The sequence below is a fragment of the Ursus arctos genome, unplaced genomic scaffold, assembly GCF_023065955.2.
Source record: "Ursus arctos isolate Adak ecotype North America unplaced genomic scaffold, UrsArc2.0 scaffold_36, whole genome shotgun sequence".
Taxonomy (NCBI): Eukaryota; Metazoa; Chordata; class Mammalia; order Carnivora; family Ursidae; genus Ursus; species Ursus arctos.
Genome location: NW_026623050.1, coordinates 20,488,446 through 20,501,051, shown reverse-complemented (window position 1 = coordinate 20,501,051; position 12,606 = coordinate 20,488,446). Strand labels below are relative to the sequence as shown.

Sequence of the window (12,606 nt, the reverse complement as noted above, 5' to 3'; positions counted from 1 at the left end):
ATAGAAAAAGTAGACAGATGGAAACAGGTTGGAAAAAGTAGAATAAGGTGTGATACCATATTATCTTAAACATTCAGAGTTTCAATCAATGCTATACAAAATTGAGAAAAGACAAGACATACATTTTCCCACTTAATGTTTTCCTTGATGTCTTTTCTTAGGCTTAGAGGATTCTTTCCAAAAACTCCTCTTGCGGTAAAGAAATATTTAACATAATCTGTAGTTTAATTCATTTCTTTTTTCCTTTATTACTTTATAATAAAGTTAAAATTTAATGCTTTTATTTAAAAATAGTATCCCATCTTTGTAAAGGTATTACCATTGCTCTATATTCACGGAAGGAAAAGTCGGTAGCTAGGTAATAAGCTAGATGTCTGGAATGGTGTTAACTTAGTAGTATTGACAGTTTCTGGCTGGTGGCACTTGAGATATGTATCAGTCAGGGTCTAGTGAGGAGATAGAAGCTATACCAGTTATTTTTAATAGAAAGAATTTAATATAAGTTATCGTTAACAGACATTAAACTGAAGTGGCAAAATAGGATACTAAAGTTTTCACAGAGGTATCGACTGTGGGAAGGAGCTACCGTTCCTGAGGCCACAGGAAAGAAGTTGAAATTATTAGAATATATAAATTTCACAGGAGGGGCCCTGTGGAGTTTTAACTCAGATCTCTGGGAAGGAGGTGCTGCTTATTCTATTATTAATGCCTCTGGACTTTGAGGGTGGGCCCCGTGGGCCTGGGACTCAAATGCCTAGTGCTAATGTGTCTGAGGAGGGCACAAAAAGGCTGTTTGGGATAATAAGTAAGGTAAAAAACAATGTTATTTTGTTCTAGATGGCTAGCCAGAACAGGAAATACCTTTCCAATTTTTAGAAGTATTCCTCTGTGTCTCTCAATTTAGAACTTTTGAAAGTTTTTATTCATACTGATCTTGTACATTTTTTAAAATTTATTGCTAGCTTTTTTAGTTTAGTCTTGTTCCTATAAATGAAAACTTTTCTTCTACTCTATCTTTTGATTGGTTTTAGTTTGTGTATAAAAAAAGCTTCTTGGGGTGCCTGGGTGGCACAGCGGTTAAGCGTCTGCCTTCAGCTCAGGGCGTGATCCCAGCGTTCTGGGATCCAGTCCCACATCGGGCTCCTCCGCTGTGAGCCTGCTTCTTCCTCTCCCACTCCTCCTGCTTGTGTTCCCTCTCTCTCTGGCTGTCTCTATCTCTGTCGAATAAATAAATAAAATCTTTAAAAAAAAAAAAAAAGCTTCTTATGTTTAAATATTAATTCAACATCCAGAATCCTTACTGAGTTTTGTTACTCTTTGTCAGTTTTTCATCTTCATAGTATGTAAGCTTCTCTAACTAGTTCTTAGAGAAATCTGCTTCGCATTTTGTTAGGTGGGGGTCTTTGTCCCACACGAATTTCTCTTTATTGTCAAGTACCATTTCTTTTCCTGAACTATTATTGTAAAAGACTGGTCTCCCTGCTTCTACCCCTGTCCCATCACCAATTCATTCTCAACACAACTGCTAATATAATACTTTTAAAACGTAAATCATACCACTTTCCTCCTCAAAACCCTTAAATGATCATCCACTGTTCTTCAGATAAAATTCAGATTCCTTAGCATAAACTGTAAGGCTTTGTGTCTTAGCCTGCTTGGGCTGCAGGAACAAAGTATCATAGACTGTGCGGGCTTAAACGACGGAAATTTATTTTCCCCTAGTTTGGAGGCTGGGAAGTCCAAGATCAAGGTGCTAGCCAATTCACTTCTTGGTGAGTTCTCTCTTTCTGGTTTGCAGATGCCTACCTTCTTGCCCATGTCCTCACATGGCCTTTCCTGTGTTTGTACAAAGGGGGCCAGAGAACACACACTTCTTTCTCCTAAGTCCACTAATCATATCATAGGGGCCTGACCCTCATGACCTAATGTAATCTTCATTACCTCCCAAGGGCCCTGCATCCAAACACCATCATATTGTGGGGTAGGGCTTCAAAATAAGAATTTTGGGGGGCACATTCAATCCATACTGCTCTAAATGATCTGGTCCCTGCCTGTCTGTTTAACCTTTTCTGGTGGCACTCTCCAGAGTCCCTTAACACACTGGCCTCTTTTAAATTACTCAAACACATCAGGCTTCTTTCTACTTTAGAATTTTACACATGCTGTTCCCTGCCTAGAGGCTCTTCCTTATGCTGTTTACATGAGAGATTTGTTATCCTCCTGTAAGTCTCATTTTATTTTTTTATTTTATTTTTTTATCCTGTAGGTCTCAGTTTAAATACCCCCTTTCTCAGAATCCACATATGTGAGTAGGTCTCCTCTAATTGTCAACTCACTGAACTTATTTATTAATCTATTACAAATGTGTATCTATATATATGTATGCATAATTTTATTCTTCTATCTACTCTTGTAATGATCAGAATCCTCCATAACAAAAAGTGTTTTTCTAATGGAAAAAAATTCTATCGATAAAACTTTTTTTTTCCCAGATCATGTCAACGCCATACTTTTTTTCATTTTGGTAAAATATATAAGATAAAACTTTCCATTTAAACCTTTTTTAAGTATACAAATCAGTGACATTAATTTCATCACAATGTTGTGTATTGATAAAATTTTTGTAGTCTCTTTAATTCACGGTCAAGCTTTTGCTTTTGTTTGGTCATATACTGTTGAGAAAATAATACTCACATATGTTGTTGTACTTGACAATACCTTTAAGAATTTAAAGGCCACATACCTTTAATGCCATAACTCCAGTCCTAGGAATGATTTGTACATGTGTTTAAGACACTTACACATAGATTTTCATTGCAGACAGCAAAGGTTTGGAAACAACCTAAATATCCATCAGTAGGGAGGGAGCTAGTTTAATGAATTATCGTATAATCATACCATGAAATACTACTCAGTTATTAGGTGATGGAGCAGTTCTGTATGTAATTATGTGGAATGATTTCCAAGAAGAAAGCAAGGTGTAGCATTGTGTATAGTATGCATGCCATAGTTTGTGTATTCCCCGCAGAAGATATTATGCTGGAATTTATCTAGATTATCTTTTGAAAGAGCAAAAACGAGTGGTTGCCTCAAGGATAAGAAATCAGATGACTAAAGCTTCAAGGGTAGGATGGAGACTTTCTCACCGAAAGAATAATAAAAAATACTATGGGAATGGAGATGAATGTTTCTGGCTGAAGTTATGGGGAAGACTTTTGGAGAACAAAGTTTTTTTTTTAAAAAGCTTAGTATTCTTTTATCTAACAAAAATAGGACACATATTAACAGGTAATTATGATACATATTGCTGTGAGGAAATGTAAAGCAATTTCAGTTACAAGTGGAAATGTTATCTGGAATTTTTTAAATTTTATTTTATTTTATTTTATTTTATTATTTATTTTTAGGTGGTGATAGTGGACTGGATGGGTTAGGAGGACCAGGTGTACAACTAGGAAGCCCAGACAAGAAAAAACGCAAGACAAATACACAGGTAAATTGACATTTTCTTTAATAACTATTTTTGTTCACTGATAAGATAAGCTGATGAGGTAAATTCAAATTTGGTCATGGTTTTGTTTCCTGTCCTCATTCATAACCTAATCATGAATTCTGCAGTGATTTTTTCCTTTTTAACTCTGCAACTAGTAGCTATTGTTGGCCTATAGGCCTAAAGTGGGTATTGCAAGAAGGAAGTGTAGGCAAACCAGTTAAAATGCTTATACTTAAATCTAACTTAAAAAGCATAGATACCTGTCGTTCTACTAAAAGATTTTAAAATCTGTGGACACAGGTCTAAGCTGAAGCAGCGTTCAGCTGCTTTAATAATTCAGTAGTACATAGGTATCATTAAGCAGTCATGGTGGAAGTATCTTTAGTATATAACCTGTGCTTGGATAATCGTTATAAAAACAGGCTTCTGTGCTTTTATCCCTTGTAAATTTGAAGCACTCTTTTTGTTTTAAAAACTGCGAGTAAGTATGATGTGTATACAGATTACTTTTTTCCATTTTGGCCACCAGCAGAACTTGTTTGCTTTAAACTTGCCGTGTGACTAAACCTGGAAGTTTATTTTTCCATTCTGAGGCCAAGAGCATAGTGCTTGGGGAATGCTTTAATAGCTACTCCCTGAAGTTAAGCTAGTAAAAAAAACTTAGATGCTGTTTATTGTTACTTAATTCTATGGTTTAAGTGAAAGATTCTAGAATTATAGGTAAGCATATTAAATGAAAGTTATATAATGAAGCTTCTTTCGAAGCTTAAATACCTTTGGAATTTGAAATAACAATGAGTTTGAGCTCAGAAAAGCATACCTTCTTTCCTTTCCTAAAGGAAAGAAATCTACACATTTTAATAATTAAATATAATTAAATATGAAAACTATTTGGAATTGAAAGGTCAAATGACGAATTAGATTTTCATAACACATAGCAAGAGAAATTGGATTAAAGCTAGGTTGTTGCATGTTAAGATAACAGTTTTAATGACTTCTTTGATCAAAACATGTACTTTACTCTACATTCTCATTTCAGGGGCCTTCTTTTCCTCCATTGTCTGAGTATGCTCCACCACCGAATCCAAACTCTGACCATCTAGTGGCTGCTAATCCATTTGATGACAACTATAATACTATTTCCTATAAACCACTACCTTCAGCAAATCCATATCTCGGCCCTGGTTATCCTGGCTTTGGAGGCTATAGCACATTCAGAATGCCACCTCACGTTCCTCCAAGAATGTCTTCCCCATACTGTGGTCCTTACGCACTCAGGAATCAGCCACACCCATTTCCTCAGAATCCTTTGGGCATGGGTTTTAATCGACCTCATGCTTTTAACTTTGGGCCACATGATAATTCAAGCTTTGGAAATCCATCTTATAATAATGCACTAAGTCAGAATGTTAACATGCCTAATCAACATTTTCGACAAAATCCTGCTGAAAACTTCAATCAGATTCCTCCACAGAATGCTAACCAAGTATCTAACCCTGACTTGGCATCTAACTTTGTCCCTGGAAATAATTCAAATTTTACCTCTCCATTAGAATCCAATCATTCTTTTATTCCTCCCCCAAACACTTTCAGTCAAGCAAAAGCACCACCCCAAAAACAAGACTTCAGTCAAGGAGCAACCAAAAACACGAATCAAAATTCCTCTGCTCATCCACCTCACTTAAATATGGATGACACCGTGAATCAGAGTAATATTGAATTAAAAAATGTTAATCGAAACAATGCAGTAAATCAAGAGAATAGCCGTTCGAGTACCACAGAAGCTACAAATAACAGCCACGCAAATGGGACACAGAATAAGCCACGGCAACCTAGAGGTGCCCCAGATACATGCACCACTGAAAAAAGCAATAAATCCTCTCTCCACCCAAGCCGTCATGGCCATTCTTCTTCTGACCCAGTGTATCCTTGTGGAATTTGTACAAATGAAGTGAACGATGACCAGGATGCCATCTTGTGTGAAGCGTCTTGTCAGAAATGGTTTCATCGGATCTGCACTGGAATGACTGAAACCGCTTATGGCCTCCTAACTGCAGAAGCATCGGCAGTATGGGGCTGTGACACCTGTATGGCCGACAAGGATGTCCAGTTAATGCGTACTCGAGAAACGTTTGGTCCACCGGCAGTGGGCAGTGATGCTTAATCACCGGCATTAACTAAAGGGTTTTTTTTTTTTTTTTCCTGAGTCTTGCAGAGGTTCAGTGACACAGGATTTTAATGTTTTACATTATTTTTCTAAATGCACACACAAAAAGATTATTTACCTTTTAGTTTTCATTATTATTCTCCTTCATTACCAGTGCAAATTTTGTATTGTCTTCGTTTGCTCTCTTAAATGAGAATAATGTATATGGGGTGCTTTAGAAAGTATACAAATAAATGTTGTTGTTGTTGTTGTTAATCATAAACATAAAAAGCCTCTTGAAGCTTCAAAATAATACATAGCAAATGTAGGCAAGTTTGTTAGAATCATTGAAAAATGTACATTGCAGAGCTGAACTTTGGCAATATTACGTTAAATGGTTCAAAAAATTTTTTCAAGGATCTATTCGACATGTTTTCAGAAAAAAATATATGTAGCTATAACAAGGAAGGAATCATACATTTTAATGGATGTTTTAAAAATAATAGAGTATGTTACCAGATTTCTTCCCACTAGGGTCCTTGAAATTAGTGACTTTCCTATTTTCAAGTCAGTCTTTTTAAGATATCTGTTTGTACAGGTATGAGCAGATGTTAGCATATAGTAGATGCTCAGTAAGTATTTGTTGATTAACTTGTGGATTGTACCACATGAAATTGCTAATATTAGATCAGTTGAAAAATGACTGCAATTAGTAGAGTTGAAGTGAAGTATGTTTCTAGTTGTGCTGTTTAGAATTATAATAGTATTATGCTCTTCATTCAGCTTCCTTTGATTATTGAGTTGTTTTGTTATTGTTTTCCAGAGAAATAAATAACATAGTATCCTCGGAAGAATCGCGAATACTTCCTTTAATATGATTTCAAGCCAGGACATAACTGCAAGTGAGATAGGTGGAAACATCAAGTTGGCCTTAGAAGGCTCAGCTGGGGAAAGAACTGCTCCGTGGTGGTTTGAAAAATCTTGTTCTGGGGATCTGGATTCAAAGACGAGCCTCAGGGGAGATCAGAATCCATTTTGAGCAAAGACCAGTTAAGAGCCAGGGTGAAAGCTAACTTACAAACGACAATTTCAAGGCCTTGAAATAGTCGGGCGTTTCTGTCGTGACTGGGGAAAGTGTAAAGACGGACCCAAGAACATCCTCCTGGGAGACGAATCAAGAACGGAGACAGAAGTGTACTCGTTAACATTCAAAACAGTGGAAACCTATTTTTAGCGTGGATCATGACCTGTGACCAAAAAACAAAAACAAACACACAAGATACCGTATGACAGTTGATAGCAGTTCATACAACGGTCGGATGTTGGTGAAGCTCCCAAACTTGCGCCGTCGTTATTGTGACCAAAACAGATCTGAAGGCAAAAGGAGAATTAATGACTACTGTTTAAACCCTAGTGAAACGGCAGCAGCAGCATATCGCCAAGAAATTAAAATTGTGCGTGAAACTTTAAAAAACATCTTTTGGTTAATAAACATGAGCCCACACTTTTACATGACAGCACTTGACCTCCTATGTCACAAGCCACTAAAGCAAAGTTAATTGAATTGGGATATTAAATTTTGTCATGTCCATTATAGTCACCAGAACTTTATCCAGCGAACTCCCATCTTCTTCATCATTTGAAGCTTTTTTTAAGAAACAACATGTTCTCCAATTGAGAAGCAGTAATTGGAGGGGATGTGAACAATTTATATAGCCGAAGAAATGACAAATTTTATAAAAATGAAATATTTAATATCCTACTAGAAGAAAATTATTAATGCTCATGATGCATATTTTGATTGAATAAAACTTATTTTTTTAAGCACAGTGTTTTAATTTTGACCTACAAAACAGCAATTTCATATGGTACAAGGTAGTAGGTTTTCTCCATTTACCTGTGACTAGTTAGAGGTGAGTACAAAATATTTTCAATATAGTTGTAAATTATATATCTTTACAATTTTAGGAAATGAAATGATATAAACTCTAATACTAGGTACTCCTTGGTGTGACAACGTTACCAACTGAAGTAGGTTAAAACGCAGTATTTTTGGCTGATCTGACATTTGACGTATTCAGTAGCATACTTGAAGATCCCATTTTGCTTACTTTATATTAAACACGATTTTCTAAATGTTTAAGGACCTCGTTATGTTGTTCTTGAAATCCTAGTGAGTGCTGATTTTGAAGAAATGATGCACTGCATGCTGTAAGCCCAGTCCTAGCATCAGATCATGGTTTTTATGACAATATAGGTTAGATAGATATTGAGTAGAAACTTCCAGTGTCCTCAGGAGTTAACATTTTACATGGTAGAACTTGAGTTGTACTTATTGTTAAAATTGATTATTATGCAGTTTCTTAAGCCATCTGGTAATTGCAGTTTCAGTAGTAGTTTTGTGAAAGTGAGCTAACCTCTCCCAAGCTCGTCTAAAGGTACTCGATTTGTAATGTGATTCTTTTCCATTTTCAAATAGTTGTTTTTAAAAACTTAGAAGTGAATTTTTATTCAAGTAGGTTTTCAGAGCACCTTATTTAAGTAAAGAGTCTGTAAATAGTCAAAGAAAAACCCTTAATGACTGACAGTGAGTCATAGGCAAACTATAATCATAGTGCGTGAATGTTTTCATGTATTCGAATTACTTTTTTAACTAGTTCCACATTTGTCTCTGTATGACCGTAAGTCAGAAATTAGATCATTTTTGATAGGAAAAGTGATGAAGTGTAAGAATGTTCAATTTGACCCAAAGAAGGCTATTATACAAATTGATACGGCTTTGTTAGGACAAGTGATGAGCTGCCCTAAACATTTTCAGATGCTCAGTAATGGAAAGAAATGTACATATGTGGAATAATCTTCCAGTAGCATTGCACCTTTTCTCATGGAATCCTCTTCCCTTCACTGAAAAGCCTCATCTCACATGCACATGTACACACACACACACACACACACACACACACAACTGAGCAGGAAATCGTGGTTTCTCCTATATTCTCAAGTTTTGTCTAAGTTCAGCCTGGCTAACGCTCAGCAGACAGCTAGGTTACTGATAGTTTTAAAGCATCGGTTCCTTTCCCAGAACTTGCTTTATTCATTTCGCTAGAGAATTCCTAGTCTACTTGCTTCTAGATGCTACTGGACTCAACTGATGCTGAAACAGCTTCGCTTGTAAAAGGAAAATTATTCTTCAGATACAGTGCTTAGAATTCGTTTTGTGATCAGTGTTTTCTTTTGTTGTGAAATACTTGTAGGGTACGGCTATTATGATTCTTGTTATCCAAATTAGAAGATTATGTACATAAAGCAAGATTTTCTTGTAGTAGGGCTTATTCTTCATAGATTAACACAATACAGAGAAATCTGATTTTTTAAAAGATTTCGAACTCTGCCTACTGGTAGGAAAAAAACCTCAATAGTGTGGGTCACCATGAATTCTGCTGACTGTAATCATCCAAATAAGTATCAGGAGTCTTCATCTAGTATTCTTTCAAACTTGTTTGTCTTGAACATATTAAAAGTGCTAGTACTTATTGTCCAGCATATTATAGTAATTGTATTTAATAGTGAAAAAAAATGTAAGTAATGATTTTTTTAAGGGAGCTCTTGAGAATTTTTGGATTTTGTTTTTTTACAGTATATAGAGGTTTCATATGCATGAACATTTGTGCTATTTTAGATTTTTTTTTTTTAAATTAAAAAGTTCGGTTAAGAGCATCCAGGCTCCCAAAGGTCATTTGTAAATAGTGGTTTGGAACGTTATGTAAAATGATTAGATTGTTAGGAAAGCTCATAAAGGCTTATTTAAACCATAATGTAGTTAACCGATAGTATCATGCTGAGCACTCAGTTTTCTTTAGGAAACCAATTAATGTAGGAGGTAGAAACAGGTCTTCTCTTTTTCCTGGTGGGATTCAGGAAAGCTAAGTTTCTTGGTGTTAGTGTTTCCTTGTTGTCCGCTTACCATCTTAAACCCTCCGGTAGAGTACTATATAAGCCAACTTGCCTTTTCCGTTACGGATGCTCTGTGCTTCAAAATTTCATCTTTCCTCCACTCAGAATTCCCATTTTTTCTGTGGTTATGGCTGGCTAGATTTTTAGGGAAAAATGTTTTCCACCAAGATGCAAATGAAGATAGTGAAGAAAGTTTGATTAAACGTTTTTTTTTTAAGACTGCTTATTCAGAATAATTTTTATCTAGGATTTCAGACAATATGACCACATTTCAGGCACTGTAGGAAACAGTATTTTTATCGAATTGATGGATGCTGTCTTGAGCGTACTTCCCAATTTCCTTTAGATTATTGGGACTTTTCAGTTTTCTTTCTCCACTTTTGAACTCAGAGGTGTCTCCTCATTTCCAAATTTTAGTAACTTCCCCCTTTTCCCTATTCTGTTTATCCAGTAGAGCAGTAGAGAAGTCACATCTGCATTTTTCTCACTCTCGGTGCAGAAGTGGAAGTTTAGAGGTAGTAGGGAGACGGGGGCTGGTGTTAACATCTCCCAAGAGGGAAATGAAAAGTGGCTGTCTTTAAGCCAGACATGAGTCCATCAGAGCCTGCCTGTATTTCATTGAAAATTTTTAATGAAACCCAATGGATAAGCTTCATTTTTGTCATAGTTTGTCAAAATACATTACTCACAATTATATTAAAACTTATTCTAAATACTTGTACTTTTCTTGTTCTGTAGGTAATCGAGATGATGTTGCTTGTTAGTTAAAATATCTTTTATAAAAGAAAGTCCTGCTTCTTATCATGATGTATGTGACTTAAATGACTGTTTCATATTAAAACTATTTCTTCCTTATGTACTGTTTACATATACCTCTTTTTGGGATATTAGTTCAGTACTTTTATACAAATCTGAGTGTGTTCCACATTGGTGACATGTATTTTTGCAGTAATTTTTTGTTTTGTTCTTAGAGCATGTCTAAAGTAACACATGCACTAGTGCTGTGGTCTGTGGCAAAATTACTGTAATTCAAATTGGAAAATAAAATGTTTCCAGACTTTGTCCAACATTTATTCCTATGGCAAAGGAAATTACTATGTAATACTAATTATTTCTTATGCGGGTATGTTTAAGCTACTCTATGAAGTATGTGACACATCAATATTTATGGATTAGTAGATGGCCTGATGTTTTGAAATGGGAGAGGGGGTAAAATTTGGTGTTAGCAATTCATAACACTCATAATACAATAAATACTTCTTAAAATTTTGATTTTTCTCTCACAGTTATAACTTACCAAGGAATTACTATCTTAATTGATTGTGCATATTAGGATTTTTTTAGCCCTTACCATTAAAATTACATACTAGACTTTGAACCTACTCTGATGTCTTCCAGCCAAAAAAGATACCATTCACTTCATCATAACCAAAATAAGTAGAAATGTTAATCTTCATTTATTAAGAAGCTATTATAATACCACGAAAATCCTCTAATTTACTTAAATTTTGTAAACATTGATACAAGGACTTGAGTGGTGTTTACTTTGTACTATCTGATGAAAGTTTTATTAATAAAAGTCATAACAGTTTAAAGAAAAATGTTTAATCTTGGGAAAATATTAAGCTTTATGGAGCAAATATTTGAGAATACTATTTAAAAAGCATTCTTTTGTCTTTAAAACAAGTACCCAAAAGAATTGTAATAGGTAATACTTGGCCAGTGCAAATTTGCATATTTTAAAATTGCACACCTGAAAGCAAAAAAAAAAGAATGCTTATGAGTGCTTAAACTGCATATCTTTTTAAAGTATTCAAATTTTTAGACTTTTATCAATTCAAACTATCCTGAATAAGGTTTTACTATATTAGTGATGTATATTACAAGATAAATGTTTACCTATGTTATGTTTATGGTATCACTATACAGCATCATTTTTGGCATGGTTGTTGTGTATTTTGTACCTTTGATTGTCAGCTATTGATAAGATTGACATAGCAATAAATCTGATACAGTTCTTAATATTTTAAAAAATGCCATATACCATACTGTGGCACAATTCCATTATATTTGATTTGAATGCCCAGTGTTTACATGGGTCTATTTTGGGGGTTAAAATTTAGAATTACATATTAAGGTTTTATTTTTTTTCCTGGTGTCTTCACATACAATCTCTTAGAAATGAATCTGTTTTTATTTAAGTCATAGAGGTTTAAAGAAGTATTAGTATTAAATGATTCATGAATTGCTTTGTGGAAAAATTTAAAATATGAAATGACTAGGTTACCCCCAAACTGTTTGTTTTCTTTGTATGGTTTTGTACAGGTTACAGTTTTCAGAGAAATAAAATTGGCTTGGTAACTGATTGAATATAGTGGATAATGGATAGTTTGTCTAAGGGCTTCCGAGTATTAAACCAAAAATTCTCAATTCTGAATTACTTTTTAATAATTACTATTAATAGTGGTAAGCCAATTTCCCTTTTTCTTTTAAGATCTTTAATTCTTATAACTTCCTCCTTCTGATCCCTTTCTTTCTTCCTCAAACACCATGGTAGAATGTAAGAGGAATTTGACTTATCTTCCACATTTTAGCTGTTTATTCTAAGATAAGTAGTAAGACTAGTAGAGGTTCTACTGTCGAAACAGTCCGTGTTATTGTTGGCCATTCTTTCCAAGGTTCATACTAAATGTCGTTTGTGCATTGTATAAAGAATGTTATTTATCAGTATTTAGACCTACTATTAGTAGAAATTATGTATGGCAGGCTTTCTTGAACAATATGTATTGTAAGTTTGTTCCTATAGTGTTATGCTTCAGATTCTTTTAAATAAAGCTAGTTTTTAAAGAGAAAAATAACTGTTTTTTTAAGTGCTTGATTTTCAACAGGACAATCTTAGGTTATAGCTATGACAGTCTTGGCTTTGGGTAGGAAATGTTCCAGGAAACATTTACCAGGGCAATAGCCTACAATTTACCAGGAATTTAATTTTATACTGAGAACCAAACCAGTA

General features: G+C 34.7%; 2 protein-coding genes across 2 annotated transcripts in view; both read left to right on the top strand.

The window, feature by feature from the left end:
- Window positions 1-12,448, top strand: part of PYGO1 (pygopus family PHD finger 1) — a 31,114-nt gene extending 18,666 nt beyond the window's left edge. Inside the window, exons 2-3 of the mRNA XM_026518539.4 lie at window positions 3,408-3,493; window positions 4,533-12,448. Coding sequence (XP_026374324.1) covers window positions 3,408-3,493; window positions 4,533-5,657 — 1,211 coding nt within the window. The 3' untranslated portion in view covers window positions 5,658-12,448. The remainder of the gene's footprint in view (window positions 1-3,407; window positions 3,494-4,532) is intronic.
- The window catches only part of DNAAF4 (dynein axonemal assembly factor 4), an 83,973-nt gene continuing 78,834 nt past the window's right edge, over window positions 7,468-12,606 (top strand). The window contains exon 1 of the mRNA XM_048219486.2: window positions 7,468-7,552. The gene's annotated coding sequence lies outside the window, so the exon portion shown is untranslated. The remainder of the gene's footprint in view (window positions 7,553-12,606) is intronic.